This window comes from Narcine bancroftii, chromosome 4 (genome assembly GCF_036971445.1).
Source record: "Narcine bancroftii isolate sNarBan1 chromosome 4, sNarBan1.hap1, whole genome shotgun sequence".
In the NCBI taxonomy this organism is placed as follows: domain Eukaryota; kingdom Metazoa; phylum Chordata; class Chondrichthyes; order Torpediniformes; family Narcinidae; genus Narcine; species Narcine bancroftii.
In genome coordinates, this window is record NC_091472.1 from 9,884,639 (window position 1) to 9,902,032 (window position 17,394).

At 48.0% G+C, this 17,394-nt stretch overlaps 1 protein-coding gene across 5 annotated transcripts in view; it reads left to right on the plus strand.

The window, feature by feature from the left end:
* Nucleotides 1–17,394, plus strand: part of heca (hdc homolog, cell cycle regulator) — a 91,845-nt gene that overhangs the window by 5,722 nt on the left and 68,729 nt on the right. For 4 of the 5 annotated variants that reach the window (XR_011355537.1, XM_069930755.1, XM_069930753.1 and 1 more), the window contains exon 2: nucleotides 2,821–3,789. Coding sequence is in view for 4 of the 5 variants with exons in the window: in XM_069930755.1 (XP_069786856.1) it covers nucleotides 2,821–3,789 (969 nt within the window). In the remaining variant the exon portion in view is untranslated. Of the gene's footprint in view, nucleotides 1–2,820; nucleotides 3,790–9,984; nucleotides 10,141–17,394 lie in introns of all 5 variants that reach the window. The other variant, XM_069930752.1, reaches the window with a different exon arrangement.

The window sequence follows — 17,394 nt, forward strand, 5'->3', positions numbered from 1 at the left end:
ATTGGGTGGCATGGGCTCATGGGCCTGTTACTGTGCTATATTTCTAAATTTAAAATAGAAATTTTTAAAAATTGGCTTTCAGATCAACAGTTCCCTTCCTCCTTTCTTAAGTAGTGGGTCAGGAAAAATAGCAGAATAGACAGAATTTTGCAAGATGACCATTCTTGCAAAACTCTGGGATGTAGATTATGATGTTTTTGGTATGTCAGTCTCCTCAACCTTTCTAGTCTTGTTTACTCAATACTTTCCTTTAGTTCCCCATTCTTTGGTATTGAGAGCAGTTTTTTTGTGCCTTTTGAGAGACACAAATTATTTCCTTGCTTCCATTGTAGATTCTGTGAGGGATTGTACATGAAGAACTTTTATCCAGGGGTTAGAAACACTTTCATGATATTGAACTGAAGGGAGTGAATTAATGAAATAACAATATTACCATATAAACAAAATGGAAAGGGATTGTATTTTTTGTGTGAAACACAAAAACCTGCATACGATGTTATTGTAGTTAAAAACACAAAAATGCTGGCGGAACTCTAGTCATGCAGCATCCATAGGGAGCTCAGTAAATATAAATAACCAACGTTTGGGGCCTGAGACCTTCGAGGTATGAGCAAAGAAGCAGGCAGGTTCCTGAATTAAAAGGGTGGGGAGGCAGGAAGAAAGGGCTGGGGTAGGAGGCACAAGTCAACAGGCAAAAGACCATCCTTGAATGTGGATAGGAGGACAGGAGAGGAATGATGAGAATTGATCGGAGGGAGGGGTGGCTCCATGAATGCAGAGCTGGAGGAAAGGAGACAGGGAAAGAGAGAGATAGCTGGGGGAAAGAAAACTTGGGGGTGGGGGGTGGTTTGGAATTGGTGGGGGTCTAACAGAAACTGGAGAAGCCTATGTGAATGAGGTGCTGTTCCTCCAATTTGTAGCATTTCTTGTGGGTACTGAGGTAGGTACCCGAGGGAGGTTGGTGAGAATGGAGGAGTGGATGAAGGCGGAGAGGGGAGGGAGGTTGGTGAGAATGGAGGATTGGATGAGGGCGGAGAGGGGAGGGAGGTTGGTGAGAATGGAGGAGTGGATGAGGGCGGAGAGGGGAAGATGTGTCTGGTGGTGGAATTATGTAGGTGACGGAAATGGCGGAGGATAATATGCTAGATGCGGAGGCTGGTGGGGAGGTAGAGAACGAAAAGGAGAACCCTGTCCTTGTTGCATGTAGGGGCAGAGGGGCCAGGGCAGATGGTTGTATTTGTATTGTCTTTCATAGCCTAGATATGGTTCAGTCTCTGCAGGGAATTCAGGATTTTTATTTTCTAATTTGAGCATATTCGTAAAGTACTCTATCATCAGGTTAAACATCTCCCAAAGGGCCAAATTGGAGTGCTACCAGCTATAATCAGAGATCTTGCAATATTAGGCAGAGGTAAGAGCAAGACGAGTATTTATTTAATCATTCAAGATGGTCCCAAGAACTTGACAGTTCTTTGTTTTAATGCAATTGTAAGAGACATGACAGCCAGGTTGACCACAGCAAGATCCCACTCACAAAAGCAATATTCTACCTTTGTAAAGTTAGGAAATAAATTGAGGGGAGGTGCAGCTTGTGGAGCCACTGCCTCATGGATCTAGAGATCAGGCTTCAGTCCTGACCTCTGTTTGCTGTTTATGTGGAGTTCCCATGTTTTCTCTGTGATGGCATGGGTTTCTTTTGGGTGTCCTGGTTTCTTTCCATGTACAAAAGATGTGCTGGTATCTATCTTAATAGGCACTAGTGTGGATGTGAATGGTAGAATCTAGGGGGTGTTGAGAGGAATCTGGGGAAAATTATTGGCCTGGGGTAGGTTTGGTGTTATTGTGGAGGAACAGAAGGACCTTGTGGTCCAAATCCATACATTTCTTAAGGATGAAGCACAGATGGATAGGATTGTTAAGAAGGCCTATGGGTTTCTGGGCATTATTAGTCAGGGGATTGATTGAGTTCAAGAGTTGAGAGATGTTGCAACTACAAACCTCTAATGACAACCAAACTTGGAATATTGAAGCTATGGAGAGGATGCAGAGGAGATTTACCAGGATGTAGCCAAGATTGGAAAATAAGTCTTATGAGGCAATGTTAGCAAAGCTTGGACTTTTCTTTTTGGAGCAAAGAAGGTTGAGAGGAGACTTAATGGAGGTCTTGAAGATCATGAGATCTTTTTCCTAGGGTAGCAAAACTGGGGACATTGCTTCAAAGTGAAGAGAGGAAAGTTTAGGTGAGACATCAAGGATAAGTTTTTTTTTACAGAGTGGTGATGTCTGGAATGCAGTGCCAAGGATGGTGGTGGAGGCTGAAACATTTGGGGCATTTAAGAGACTCTTAAACATGCACATGGATGAAAAAAAAAGGGTTATGAGGAAGGGAGAGCTGTACTGTGTTGTAATGTTCTATGTAAATGGGTTGTACAGCACCAAAACAAGTTGGGTTGCATAGCCTCCTTCGGTGCTGTACAACTCAAACCATCAAGTACCCAATTTACATAGAACATTACAGCATAGTACAAGCCCTTCAGTCTTCAATGTTGTGCTGTCCTATATATTCCTATTAAAAAATACTAAACCCTCCCTTCCTCACAACCCTCTATTTTTCTTGTGGGTTTTTGGGGTTAGGGTTGACTCGTGTGGTATTCCTGGATTGCATGTGAGGGTGGCATTTTGAGATCTGGGATTGTGTGCGCGCGAGATGTTTTGGGGTTCTGGATTGCCTGTGCATGGTGGGGAGGCTACATTTTGGCATTGCACAGGGTGAGTTAATGCACCACCCCACTAACTACCTCTTTCTCTGGCGTCCCACAGAAGCGCCCTGCGCCACGCCGCTGGTGTGTGGCCTAGGCCGGCCGGTGGAGTTGGACAAGGATGACCATCAGCGTGTGGTGTGCAACAATGAGCAGTGTCCCTTCGGCAACTGGATGCACCTGCAGTGCTTCTACGAGTGGGAGAGCAGCATCCTGGTGCAGTTCAACTGCATTGGCCGGGCACGCAGCTGGAACGAGAAGCAGTGCCGGCAGAACATGTGGAACAAAAAGGGTTATGACCTGGCCTTTCGCTTCTGTTCCTGCCGCTGTGGCCAAGGCCACCTGAGGAAGGACGTGGACTGGTTCCAGGTGCGCCGGAGGCAGGACGACAAGAAGAAGAAGCAGCAGCAGGTCGGGGCTCCCAAGGCAGCTGAATCTGCCGACGACGGCAAGAAGTGCAAGCTACAACGGCCGGCCAAGCCCCACGATGGGCAGCTGCGCCGCTTTTCCGCCGACCAGGAGAAAGGCCCAGCCAACCGCGAGACATGCGGGTCACCGCCCCACCATTCCCCACCAGCTTACCTCCCCTTCACCGCCTCCACTCCCCGGGCAGCTCGGCACCTGGGCGAGTTCCTCAAGACGGCTCTGCAGGCTGAGGCCTGCCGCAAGCTGCTGCCTGGCACCTCGCGCTTTGGCCAGGCCGAGCTAGGCTCACCAGCCAGTCGGCTGGAGTCGTCAGTTCAGTTCCTTCGGCGGCTTGACCTGTCCGAGTTGCTGGCCCATGTGCCCAAGCACAAGATGAACACCTACCACGTCCGGATGGAGGACGATGCTCAGGCTGGGCAGGGCGAGGAGCTGCGAAAGTTCATCCTGGCGGCACTGAGTGCCAGCCAGAGAAACGTGGTCAACTGCGCCCTCTGCCACAAGGCCCTCCCTGTCTTTGACCTCTTCCCGTTGGTTGATGGCACACTGTTTCTCAGCCCCTCCCGGCACGACGAGATTGAATACGATGTCCCCTGTCACCTCCAAGGTAAGTCCTACTCAAAAGACAACACCAATGTCTTGTTTCTATAAAATGCTGAGAGAGTTTTGGTTGGAAATTTTTCTCTCCCTCTCAGACGCTGCTTAGATTAGAAATTGGCATTATGGGAGAAGCCGGAGAGTGGCAGCGGATGATTGTCTCCCTGACAGGAGGTTACCAGGAAAGTTGATGAAGGAAAGGTTGTGGATGCTGTGTGCATCGATTTTAGTAAGGCCTTTGATAAGGTTCCACATGAGAAGTTAATCAGGAAGATTCAGATGCTTGGTATTTGTGGTGAAATAGTGAACTGGATTGGGCATTGGCTATGCGGGAGCAAACCAGAGAGTGGTAGTGGATGATTGCCTCTCTGACTGGAGGCCTGTGACAAGTGCTGTGCCTCAAGGATCGGTATTGGGTCCATTGTTGTTTGTCATCTGTAAAAATTATCTGGATGATATTTTGGTTAATTGGATTAGCAGGTTTGCAGATGACACTAAGATTGGAGGTGCCTTGGACAGCAAAGAAGGCTTTCACAGTTTGCAGGGGAGCTGGACCAGCTGGAAAATGGGCCATAAAATAGCAGATGGAATTTATTGCAGACAAATATGAAGTATTGCCTTTTGGAATGACAAACCAATATAGGACAAACAAGGTAAATGGTAGAGTGCGAAAGAGTGTGGCAGAATGGAGGGATCTGGGAATACAGATATATAATTCCCTGAAATTGGTGTCACAGGTAATTAGGGTCGTAAAGAGAGCTTTTGGCATATTGGCCTTCATAAATCAAATTATTGACCATAGGAGTTGTGATGTTATGGTAAAATTATAAAGGCCAAATTTGGAGTATTGTGCACAATTTTGGTCACCTAACGACAGGAAAGGATTCAACAGGACTCTTTTTTTGCTTCTCTTTCTCTCGTACTCTAAGGGGCGCTAGGCAATACTAATGATAATTCTTTGTCTCACATCAGGCAAAAGTTAAGGTATATCATTTTGGTTACATTTTTAATGTATTATGTGACAACAAAAGGAACCTTGGATCTTGAATAAGACTGAAAGAATGCAGAGGAGATATGCAAGAATGTTGCTCAGACTTGAAGAACTGAGTTACAGGTTCGGACTATATTTTGATGGAGGTACAAAAAATTAACGATATAGATAAATACAAGTAGGCTTTTTCTACTGAGGATTGGTAAGATGCAAACCAGAGGACACTGGTTAAGGGTGAAAGGGGGAAAGTTTAAAGAGAATATTTGGGGGAACTTCACACTGAGAGTGTGGTACGAGCTGCCAGCTGAATTGGAAAATGCAGGCTCAATTTTGACATTTGAGAAAAATTGGGGCCAGGTACATTGCACTTAATCCCAGTATGTGCAACAAAAAAACCGTCCTGAGTTTCTCCAGTATTTTTGTGTTTTGTTTGATTCGCTTATGTTTCCAACTTGTTTTATTTTTGAAAAAAAATTTAGACATACAGCCTGGTAACAGGTCCTTCCCACCCATGATCCTGTGCCGCCAAAGACACCAATTAACCTACAATCCACATATGTTTTTTGAAGGGTGGGAGGAAACCCACACAGATTATAGGGAGAATGTGCAAACTCCTTACAGACAGCGCCAGATTTGAACCCGGGTCGCTGGTTCTGTAATGGCATCACGCTAACTGGTACGCTAATTCTGCTGCCCTATTAAGGTGGTGAAAATCTGTGAAGTACTTTTGTGTTTCTCCCAGGGAAGTCTGAAATGAGAGTGTATGTGTTTAAGGTGAGGGGAGGGGGGGGAGGGGGCAAATAAGATTTCAAAGGGACCCGGGGGAAATTTTTTCACATGTAGAGTATGTGGAGTGAGCTTCACAAAGGGGTGGAGGAGAGTTGTGATGTTTCAAATACATTTTTCAGCTACATGGATAGGAAGGGGTAAGGGGGATATGGGCAAAGTGTAGGCAAATGCAAGTGACTCAGGTAGGCCACTTGGCCAGCATGGGTGAGTTGGGCTGAAAGGTCTGTGACCTTGACAGGCAATTGGTCTTGTTTCATCAGAGATATTCTCTTTGTCTTCTCCATCCCATCAGCACCCTCTCTGCAATATAAACTTATTTTCTCTCTCTCCCAGTTCTGATGAAACGTCAACTCGGTTTTTCCTCTCTGCAGTTACTGCATGACCTGCTGAGCATTTCCATCACTTTTTAAGAGAGAGGACATGTTTTATAGAGTCAAGTACCATCACTGTGTTTTAAAAACGTAAAACATAAAAGCAGAGGATGCAACCCTACTGGATTACGAACATAGGAAGTTGGAACAGGAGTAGGCCAAAAAATGGCCCATCGAGCCTGCTCCGCCATTCAATACGATCATGGCTGATCTAATTTATGACCTAACTCCACCTACCTGCCTTCTCCTCATATCCCCTAATTCCTCTATCATGTAAACATTTATCTAATGCATGGATAGGAAAGGTTCACAATCAGAATTTATTGTCATGGACGTGTCATGAAATGAGTTATTTCATGGCAGCATTACAGTGCAAATGTTTATATAAACCACATTACAAAATAAATAAATATAATGCAAGAAAAGGAAAATACAAATTAAGGTCAAGTCTTTGGTTCATTGGTTCATGAATTTGATGGCAGAGGGGGAAGAAGCTGTTCATCCTCAGCCTCCTGTACCTTTTTCCTGATGGTAGCAGAATGAAGAGGGCATGGTCTGGGTGACTGGGGGCTCTTGAGGATGGAGGCTGCTTTCTTAAGACATCGCCTCTTGTAGAGGTCCTCGATGGAGTGAAAATTGGTGCCTGTGATATTGCAGGCATTCACAGGGATATTGGCCAAATGCAGGTAAATGGGACTAGCTCGTGTGGCCAACTTGATTGGCAAGGATAAGTTGGGCTGAATAGCCATTTCTATTTCTATGCCTCTATCTACTCTATCTACTCAAAAGCTTTTGAAATGAGGAAAATTAAGATTCAAGGTTCCTTTTGCTGTTATGTAATAACACAAAAAATGTAATAGACACGATTTACTTCAGCAAGCAAAGAGTCGCTATTAGCATTGCCCTGCACCTCCAATAATGAGAAAGAAAAGCAAAAAAGAGTACCCTTAGAGATGCTGGTTGCCTGTGAATTTTCCTCCAGTGCTTCTGCAGCCATACACAATCCAGTAGTAATCTGAGCTTCAGATCCAAGTCCCCGATATGATCAGGAAGCATTCAGCGGCCCATGCCTTTTGGAAGTCCTTCTTGCCTTCAGCATCCTCTTCAAATCCCAGTTCCCATGAGGCCATTCTCCAGCAGCCCACAGACTGGTGCAAGTCCTTTGAATGCAAGCCGCCAACAGACTGCAGCCTGTGTGTGTCCCTCAGCCACTGAGCCCCTGCGCTGGTCCACTGCTCCTCCAGAGTCTGGAACTCCTCGTGGCACCACCTGTGGTTGCAGGATTTTTTTTAAAGAAAACAACACTGTCAGCTCCTCCAACAGGCAGCTTAAAGCTTCTATGGAACTATCGACATCACAACTGGGTAGTAGGACCCTGTGGAGCAGCGCAGTGTCTCCGCTGCCTGCTCTTCTAGGTTCACAACGGTGCCATGACAGCAGCTCCGGCAGTGCTGCATTTTTGTTTTGTTTTGGGAGAGAACAAGGAAAGGATTACGGGGTGAAGAATATGCTCAAGGTCATGCTGTGCTAATGAAGAGAGAAACTGGACTAGTGTTGCCGATGGATTTCCTGCTGTAGAAGGGGCTAGTTCCCGCACAAAGAAATCTCTAGATCATTTAAACGAGTGATTTTTGGAGATCTGAGCAAAGTCAGAAGTTATTGCCTTTTGAACCAAGTGGGTTGGTGTGACACTGAGGTTGACGTTTTAAGATTGGAAGGAACTTTTAAAAAAAAATGTCTGAAATGTTACATATGTGAGAAATCCGAAGCAAAAGCAGAAAATTCCAGAACAATTCAGCCAACCAAAGAGCATCTGTGGAAAGAGAAAAGGGTCTTATTTCATTTGCACCGGGGTTGGGATAGAGAGAAAGAGAGAGAGTTTTCAGCGGGAGAGAAGGTGGAAAACTGATAGACAAAAGGAACATCTCAGAATCAGAATTTATTGTCATGAAGATGTCACAAAATTTGTTGTTTTACGCCACCGTTACAATGTACAGTGAAAATGGTGTTGGTGACGGAGAGTCGCTGCGCAAAACTCTAACAGAGGGGGACGGGTGAGGTTTAGGCCTGATGTCCCACTCACCCAGGGAAAGTGCGCATGTAATGCATTGCCTCTCCTTTCTCGGTGTAGTGATTGTCGCGTGGCCACTGTCTGGCTCTCCAGGCAGGTGGTCACTGCAAATGGCCTTTCCTACATTACTGCATCCATAGTATTGTGGTATCCCCCGTTTCCACTGTGTTTTCTCATCCTGGCGCGACTGAGTGTCCGGCAGTATAACTAGACAGGTAGACTGGGCTCATTAGCCTTGGTTGGCAGCCAGCCTAAGAGAAAGACAACTCTGATTTCAAACCCGGGCTGATGGGGCTCATTAGCCTCGTCAGGCCATCTATCTAGGAGAAGGACACTCTCACACAACACCTATGACCCAAGGACCTGGTTGTCACCGTCATAACTTGCTAGGCCGTGGCAGATAAACCCTGGGTGTAAAGGTGGGGCCAGTACTGCGCACACTGCAATCCACCTAAAAAATCCATTGTGCAGGCTCAAAGGACATGCCCACATCCTCTCCGACCATTCATTAAGCCCTGCAGCGATTGGAAAAGGACGAAAGCAGCAGGTGGAAGATGACATTGGAAGCTGCTGTTCTGATCCTACATGCAGGCCGTTCAGCTGTATGGGTTGTCTGATGGTGACCCCAGAGAACGACGACATAATTTGGCAGCACCCTGAACAACCAAGAGCAGTGTGTGTTCTTGAACCAAGAATAGTGCTCTAAAATTACATTTAAAAATAAATAATGGTGCAAAAAATAAGAGAAAGTGAGGTAGCATCTGTGGTTAATTGTCTTTTCAGAACTCTGATGGGGGAGGGGAAGAAGCTGTTTTTTTGTACCATTGGGTGTTTGTCTTCAGACTCCTATACTTCCTTCCAGATGGTATCAGTGTGAAGAGGGCATGGCATGGGTCGTGAGGGTTCTTGAGGATAGAGACTGCCTTCTTGAGACACTGTCTCTTGTAGATGTCTTCATTGGTGTGAAGACTGGTGCCTGTGATGTTGCTGGCCAAGTTCACAACTCTCTGTAGTCTTTTCCTGACCTGTGCTTTGGCACCTCCATACCAGACAGTAATGCAACCAGTCATTATGCTCCCCATGGTACACTTGTAGAAATTTGTAAACGTCTTCAGTGGCATAGCAAAAATCTGGGATACAATGAGGCAAGATGACTTGATGGAAGTAGGTAGCAGCTCATTAAGCTTTTCATTGAATGGTGAAAGAGGCACAAGTTGGACTCAGGCAATATAGAAACCGGCCCCTTGAGACACTGAGAAGGTAAATGGACTCAGTGGGTCAGGCAGCATCCATGGAGAGGTATGATCTGTCAACACTTTGAGTTGGGAACTCTATCCAGACAGCAAAAAACCCCTCCACCACCACCCTGTCTTCTGTAGCCAAGAATTTTGAATACAATCTACCAAATGTCCGTGCCTTTGACATCTTAGCAACATCTATCCTCAAAGACCCCTTCGACCCAGGCCACGCACTCTTCACTCTGCTACCATCTAGAAAAAGGTGCAGGAGCCTAAAGATGAGCACTCAACAGCACAAGGACAGCTTCTTCCCTGCTGCCATCAGATTCCTGAATAATCAATGAATCAAACTCACTGCCTTACTTTTCATACACTGGTATTTTTATTATTTTTTAAAATTTATGTTGTAAGATGGTTATAGTATGAATGTTTGCTCTATGATGCTGCCGCAGAACACTGAATTTCATGACTTGTTCATGACCATAAATCCTGATTCTGATTCTTCAAGGATCAGGCTATTGCAAAAGATCTTGTTGAACAACATCTGCTGCCCTACATACATTAATCATCTTTGTGACCTCAAAAACCTTAGTGTGTGACATTCTCTACATAAACCCATGCAGGTTATCTCTAACAAGTCCATGCTTGTCCACATGTGTAAATTCTATCCTGAAGAATCTTCTCCAGTGATTCCCTATCCCTGATGTGAGGCTCATTGACTGGTAATTTCCTGGTTTGTCCTTAGGAAGAAGTTTCCATAAATTCCCAAGTTCAAGCCTTCGCCTGCACACGAGGAGCAATTTACAACAGCCAGTTAACCTACCAGCCCATAAGTATTTGGTGAGGAAATCAGAGGGAACCCCCTAGGCCATTACGATACTCCGCATGGACATATTGGAGGGTAGGATTGAACTTGTCTTACTGCAGTTGTGATCCAGATGTTCTCGTAACTATGCCATTGTGACACCTGGGCTATTTTGGCTTGTCCTTGTCCAGGTCTCCAGAGCTGCTCTGTGTTCTGGGTACGTGACAGAGATCAGGCTAAATTGGGAATTGTGTGTGTTCAAATCCCACAAGGACGATTTTGAATATTCAAATTTTATTTCTACTAAAATTGGCAATGAAATTGAGGTTCAAAGATTCCTTTTCTTGTTATGTAGATGTGTACATTTGACAAGATCCCCTATGATAGACTCATTCAGGAAAGTAATGAGGTATGGGATCCATGGAACCTTGGTTGTGTGGAGAGGGTGCAGCCATTTACTAAGATGTTGCCTGGATTGGAGAACGTGCCTTATGAGGCGAGGTTAGCAGACCTAGGGCTTTTCTCTATCCAGCGAAGAAAGTGGTTTAAACTTTGAGATGGACAGCCCACACCTTTTTTCCTCAAGGCAAGATTAGCAAATATCAGAGGACATCTGGAAAAGTTGAGGGGAGGAAAGTTTAGAGGAGATGTCAGGGGTAAGTTTTTTTTTATCAAGGACAGCAGTGGGTGCCTGGAATGCATTGCTAGGGGTGGCGGTGGAGGCTGCTATAATAGGGACATTGAAAAGACTCTTGGGCAGATACATGGATGCATAAAATACAGAGTTATGGTTATGAGGTAAGGAAGATTCAGATTGTTAAGTAGGTTTATGCAGGTCAACACAACATCGTGGGCCTGTACTGTGTTCCATATAATAATGTTTCAAAATGTAATATACATGATATGCTTCAACTTTTGTCCGTCATAAGATAACTATAGGATTGCCCTGAACATTGCCCAGCACCCCTCATACTAGGAGAAAAAGAAGCAAGAGTGTCCCTTCAGGGACACTGAGTGTCTGTGGATTCACCTCCAGTGGTCCTGCAACCTCTGCAGCCACACAATCTCCTGTTCAAGCTCCAGATCCAAACCTATGATAGGATCAGATGTAGCGGCGGCTACACTGCTAACTGAAGGATTGCACAACCAGACGGGTTGAGTTCAGTGAGTAAAAGTGAATTATTGCAGGCTGCCTGGCTGGTCTTATACTCTCAGTCTGGACCTGGCTGAGAACTGCGCTGGGGGGCCCTGACGTCACTGGGGCGTCTCGTGGGTTGCCAAGCGCGGGCTTCTGAGCCCAGTGCTGAGGTCAGGAGGAAACCCCCGACAGTGCCATTTTGGCCAGCTGCCCCGCCTTGTGTGTGACAAGCGGGGCCAGTTCGCCTGCCTAATGGCATACTGTCACACAGCCTCCGCCAGAACTGGCGCCAATGTCCTTTTTTGCCGGGCGGCCTCGCTTCTTGGGTTGGACCACAACTCCTGGCTCAGTGGGGTTGAGGTGGGCTGGCTTTAACCTGTCCACTGTAAATAGTTCCCTCTTACCACCGACGTCCAGTGTGAAAGTGGAACCTGAACGCTGGACGACTTTATACGGCCCTTCGTATAGTCTTTGTAGAGGTGCTGTGGATAGGCCCCGCCTGATAAAAACGTACTCTGTGGAGTACAACTCGTAAGAGGCCTGTGTGCCGTGTCTGGGCGGCGGTGGGGGTGTGAAGGAGTCCAACTGGCCCCAGAAACGACGAAGTAGACCGTGCGGTGACTGCTGGGGGTTGTGAGATGCGTTGATGAACTCACTGGGTAGGGTTAGCGATGCACCATAGACCAGCTCGGATGATGACGCCTGTATCACTTCTTTGGGTGTCAAGCAGATGTCCAGGAGCACCCAAGGCAGCTCATCCACCCAGTCGGGGCCAGTGAGGTGGGCCATCAGCGCCGACTTAAAGTGGCGGTGCAATTGCTCGACTAGCCCATTGGCCTGTGGATGATAGTTCGCTTGGCGAGCTGTGTCCAGAGCGCAGAGGTGAACTGGGCACCCCGATCACTGGTGAGGTGGTTCGGGACGCCGAACTGGGCAACCCAACTGTTCAAAAGCACTCGGGAGCTGGAGTCCATGGAGGCATCTGGTATCAGGATCACCTCGGGCCAATGAGTGGTGCAGTCTACCACTCTGAAAAGGTAACGGTTACCTCGGGAAACGGGTAAGGGTCCAACAATGTCCACATGTATGTGGCTGAACTGTTCCTGGACATGTTTGAAATCTTGTACGGGTGCTCTGGTGTGCCTGTATACCTTGAAAAGCAGGCAATGGGTGCAGGTTCTGGCCCAGTCCGCAATCTGCTTCCGAAGCCTGTGCCAGACGAAACGTTCTGCCACCATAAGGACTGTGGACCTGATGGAAGGGTGGGAAAGGTGATGGATATGGTGGAAGACTTGCCTGCGCCACTGCTGGGGAATGTGGGGTGTCCATGGAGACATCGCACAGGACGGTGCCCTCACCATGAGGAGTCGGGAGGTCTTGGAACCGCAGGCCCGTGATGGCAGTTCTGAAGGCCCACGTCTCCTCATCAGACTTCTGGTCCAGGGCGAGCTGGTCGAAGTTGAGGCTGGGTGTTAGTGCGCAAATGGCCAGTCGTGAGAGTGCGTTGGCAACCACGTTGTCTTTCCCTGCCTTGTGCCGAATGTTGGTGGTGAATTCTGACACGAAGGAGAGGTGATGCTGTTGGGGGGCCGACCAGGGATCTCTTACCATAGCGAATGCCTGAGTGAGGGGTTTGTGGTTAGTAAAAATGGTGAAAGGCCTCCTCTCCAAGAAATAGCGGAAATGACGCACCGCCAGCAACTCACGATCGAAGGCACTATACTTGCGCTTTGGCGGGCGAAGAAGTCGGCTAAAGAATGCCAGTGGTTTCCACTGTCCATTCACCTGCTGCTCCAGGACGGTGCCAACGGCTGTGGCAGAGGCATCAATGGAGAGCGCCATATGCAGGTTGATGCGTGGGTGGACGAGAAGGGTAGCTTTTGCGAGGGCATCTTTCATGGCTTCGAATGCTCTGCTGGCCTCTGGAGTCCAGGTGAGTGTCTTGCCTTTGGCCGCGATGAGGGTAAAGAGCGGCTGCATGATGCACGCAACACCTGGAATGAAACGGTTATAGAAATTGACCATACCTGCGAACTCCTGTAGGCCCTTGAGGTTGTCCGGCTGTGGGAACTCCCTGACTGTAGTGACCTTTGTAGCGGCAGGTGTAGCTCCTTCGGCCGTGATGGTATGGCCCAGAAACTGCATGGACTCCTTCCTGAACTGGCTTTTGGCCGGATTGATTGTTAGGCCGGTCGGCCAGTCAGGAGAAGAGGGTGCGCAGGTGAGACTTGTGTAATGCCCGGTCTCTGCTGGCGACAAGGATGTCGTCCAGGTAAATGAATATGAAATTCAAATCCCTGCCCACTGTGTCCATGAGGCGCTGGAAGGTCTGGGCAGCCTTCTTGAGCCCGAACGGCATGCGTAGGAACTCGAACAAACTGAAGGAGGTGATGATAGCCCTTTTGGGTATGTCCTCGGGGTGCACTGGGATTTGGTGATATCTGCGTACCAGGTCGACCTTGGAGGATACCCTTGCGCCATGCAGGTTGGCCGTAAAGTCCTGGATGTGAGGGATCGGGTAACGGTCAGATACTGTCGCGTCATTAAGCCGACGACAATCTCCGCAGGGGCGCCACCGCTGGAGGCTTTCGGGACCAGGTGGAGTGGTAAGGCCCAAGGACTGTCGGAGCATCGAATGATCCCCAGCTCCTGCAGAAGCGAGAACTCTTCGTTCGCTATCTGGAGCTTATCCGGCGGGAGTCGGCGTGCCTTGGCATGGACTGGCAGGCCTTGGGTGGGGATGAAATGAAACACCCTGTGGCGTGGTGAGGCGACGGAGAACTGCGGCTTGAGGAGGGATGGGAACTCTCAGGATACGCTGAAACTCATCCTTGGGTGTGCTGACCGTGGTCATCTGCGGCTGCTCTGTGCGGGAAGCTTTGAGGTGAACAGATTGGAAGGTACAGGCATCTACTAGTTGCCTACCTCGAATGTTCAACAGGAGTCCGTGGGCGAGGAGGAAGTCGACACCCAGGATGGCGGTTGGAAGGGACGAAATGGTGAACCTCCACGAGAACTTCCGCTGGCTGATCTGGAAGTGGAGGGTCTTGTCTCCATATGTTCGGATCTCCATCGATTTGGCTGCACGGAGGGAAGGTCCTCGAGGCCGGTTCCAGGACTCGATGGCTGTGGCCGGGATGATGCTGTTCTGGGCCCCAGTGTTGACGAGGAAGCGTCGGCCGCTGACTGAATTCCGCAGGTAGAGAAGGCTGTTGTTGGCCAGCCGCCGCAGCCATTAACAGCGGCTGGCCAGCTCATTTCCCTGGAACGAGCAGAACTGACGACACTTCCGAGCCTTGGCTCCACAGCGCTGGTGGAAGAAGCAGAGGCCTGAAGTGCGTGGCTTGCTTCTGGCTATGCTCTTTGAGGCACCTGCAGGAGCCGGGTATTCCACCATAGCGCTAGATGAAGGCTTGGCATTGTCATGCTGAGCCCTCCGGAAATCGTTCAAGCCATAGCTCCTGAGCCTTTTAAGCGCCATTCCTAGGGTCGACGAAGCTCTCCTGGGATAGTAAAGGCCAAATGTCTTCAGGCAGATGGTCGAGGAAGATGTGCTCGAAGAGTGGGCAGTTGGTGTGATCGCCCATGAGCACGAGCATCTCGTCCATCAACTCGATTGGAGTTCTGTCCCCCAAGGCATCGAGGCGCAGCATCCGAGTGGCACGCTGGTGCCTGGAGAGGCCAAGGGAGCCAGTGAGCACCTGCTTGATGGTCCCATACTTCCGTGGGTGGTTGCTGAACGAGGTGCAGCATTCATTTGGCGGTGGCCTGGCGACCACATGGTAAAACGTGGTCGAATCTGATGAAGTCTTGCGGAAGTGAAACTGGGACTCTGCATGGCTGAACCAGTTCTCCGGCTTCTGAACCCAGAAGTCATGAAGCTGGATGGCTATAGCGTTGATCGAAGGGTCGTTCTTGTCGGGTTCAAAGACGTTTGAACCTGTTGGGGTCACCAATTGTAGTGGCGGTTACACTGCTAACTGAAGGATCGCACAACCAGACGGGTGGAGTTCAGTGAGCAAAACTGATTTATTGCAGGCTGCCTGGCTGGTCTTATACTCCCAGCCCGGACCTGGCTGAGAACCGTGCTGGGGGGCCCCCGACGTCACTGGGGCATCACATGGGTCCCCAAGCATGGGCTTCTGAGGCCGGTGCCGAGGTCAGGAGGAAACCCCTGACGGTGCCATTTTGGCTGGCTGCCCCACCGCGTGCGTGACAAGCGGGACCGGTTCGCCTGCCTATTGGTGTACCGCTACACAGAAACCCTTTAGTGTCCGAGCCCCTTCAGAAGCCCTTCTTCCTCTTGGCACTCTATTAAATTCTGGTTCCTATTACCTGGTTCCCGTGAGTCAGTCTCCTGCAACCAACAGCTCTTGCACGTCCCCTGACTGTAAGTTGCCAGCACCCTGCAGCCTGTGGCTGAGCCCATGACTGGTCCAGTGCAGTGGTCACCATCCTGTAGGGTCATCTATGCTTCTCCTGTGCTTGTCTGCTGCTCCCCCAAAGTCTGCAACCCCTCCCGGACCACTGCCTGGCACAGACCTGTATGGCTGCAGGCCATTTAAAGCCTGAACGGTGTGTCTGCTCCCAGCTCTCCTGGGTCCATACAAGTGGCAGCGCTGCCGTTACAGCAGTTCTGGAAATGCTGAGATTTTTTTATTGACAAGCCAAGCTCCAGTCCCCCACCAAAACGTTTCACTGTTTATCATCATCTGGATGTACATTGTGAAGCCACTTGGTGTGAAATCTGCTCCAAATTGAGGGATTTGTAGCCACTGGCTCGGCCAGGTCAGTGCCAAGTGAGCAATAGACATTGATCTTGTCATCAATGATTGTAGACTTAGAACGAGGTGAAACTGCAGCAAAGCAATTGATATAAATGGTAATGTTTGGAGATGCGGACAGCAGAGGAAGTCTATCTGTGGACAGCTGAGCAACTGCAGATTTTGGAACCTGAAGCCAAAGCTGTCTGTTGGAGCAACTCAAGTGGGTCAAACCATGAGTGGAAGAAAAAGGAGCAGTTGGCGTTTTGCGTTGGAATCCTTCATCAAGGTCTTTATCTATTTGCTTAAACTTATCCTTGAACCTTTGCATCTATAGTTAAAATATACATTTAAAAAAATTTTCCTTATGGTGAACTCATAATGTGGAATGCTCGGACAATACTTTGGGGCTGGCCAGTTGTTCCATCAGGAGGGATGCTCGGACAATACTTTGGGCCTGGCCAGTTGTTCCATATTGAGGGATGCTCGGATAATACTTTGGGCCTGGCCTGTTGTTCCATAATGAGGGATGCTCGGACAATACTTTGGGCCTGACCAGTTGTTCCATAATGAGGGTTGCAGGGAATCAGAAGTTATTTTCCAAGTTCAAATTTATTGTTATGATATAAGTTTTTTTTTTGAGGTGGGGGGGAGGAAAGTTTAGGGGATATCAGAATTTATGGTCACTAACAAGTCACAAAATCTGTTGTTTTGCATCAGCGTCATAATGTAAACATTCATATAAACCCCCTTATAAAAATACAGGTGCTCCCCTACTTAAGATGGTCCGACATTGAAGTTACGATGGTTTGAATCCGTACTTTCAATTTTGAATTCCGATCTGTTCCCGTGCTTGCGATATGCGGTATGCTACACTCGCGATGCTGACTCAACCATGCTCAAGGTCTCTAGCGATCACGCGAACGAGTGCCCTGTAAACAACCCATCATGTCGACTAAATGCCCATGTGTGTCTCCTCATCATCCAGCACTTAATTTTAGTTCAATGCTTCAAACATTCTTTGTGCCCAGTGTGCTTTCAGCTGTGTACGTTAATGGTTTTTCAGTGTGGAATAAAGATATTCAAAATGTAATTATAAGATAATGGTAGGTGTGGTATTTTTTGACAATTCCCCCCCAACTTACAATGGTTTTTCTGAAACGCAACCCCATCGTAAGTTGAGGAACACCTGTAGTGTAAAAACGGTTATTTTTTTTTTACACAGTGAGTTGTGGGTTCCTGGAATGCATTGCCAGGGGTGATGGAGGATAGAACAATAGGACATTTAAACCCATAAGAAACAAAGTGTTATGAGAGTGAGGTAGGTAAAATCTAGATAGTTGTGGAGTACGTTTATGTAGGTTGGCACAACATAGTGTCCTGAAGGGCCTGTTCTGTGCTGTAATGTTTTATGTTCTATACATGGTACAGTACGGAGAGTTTAAATTT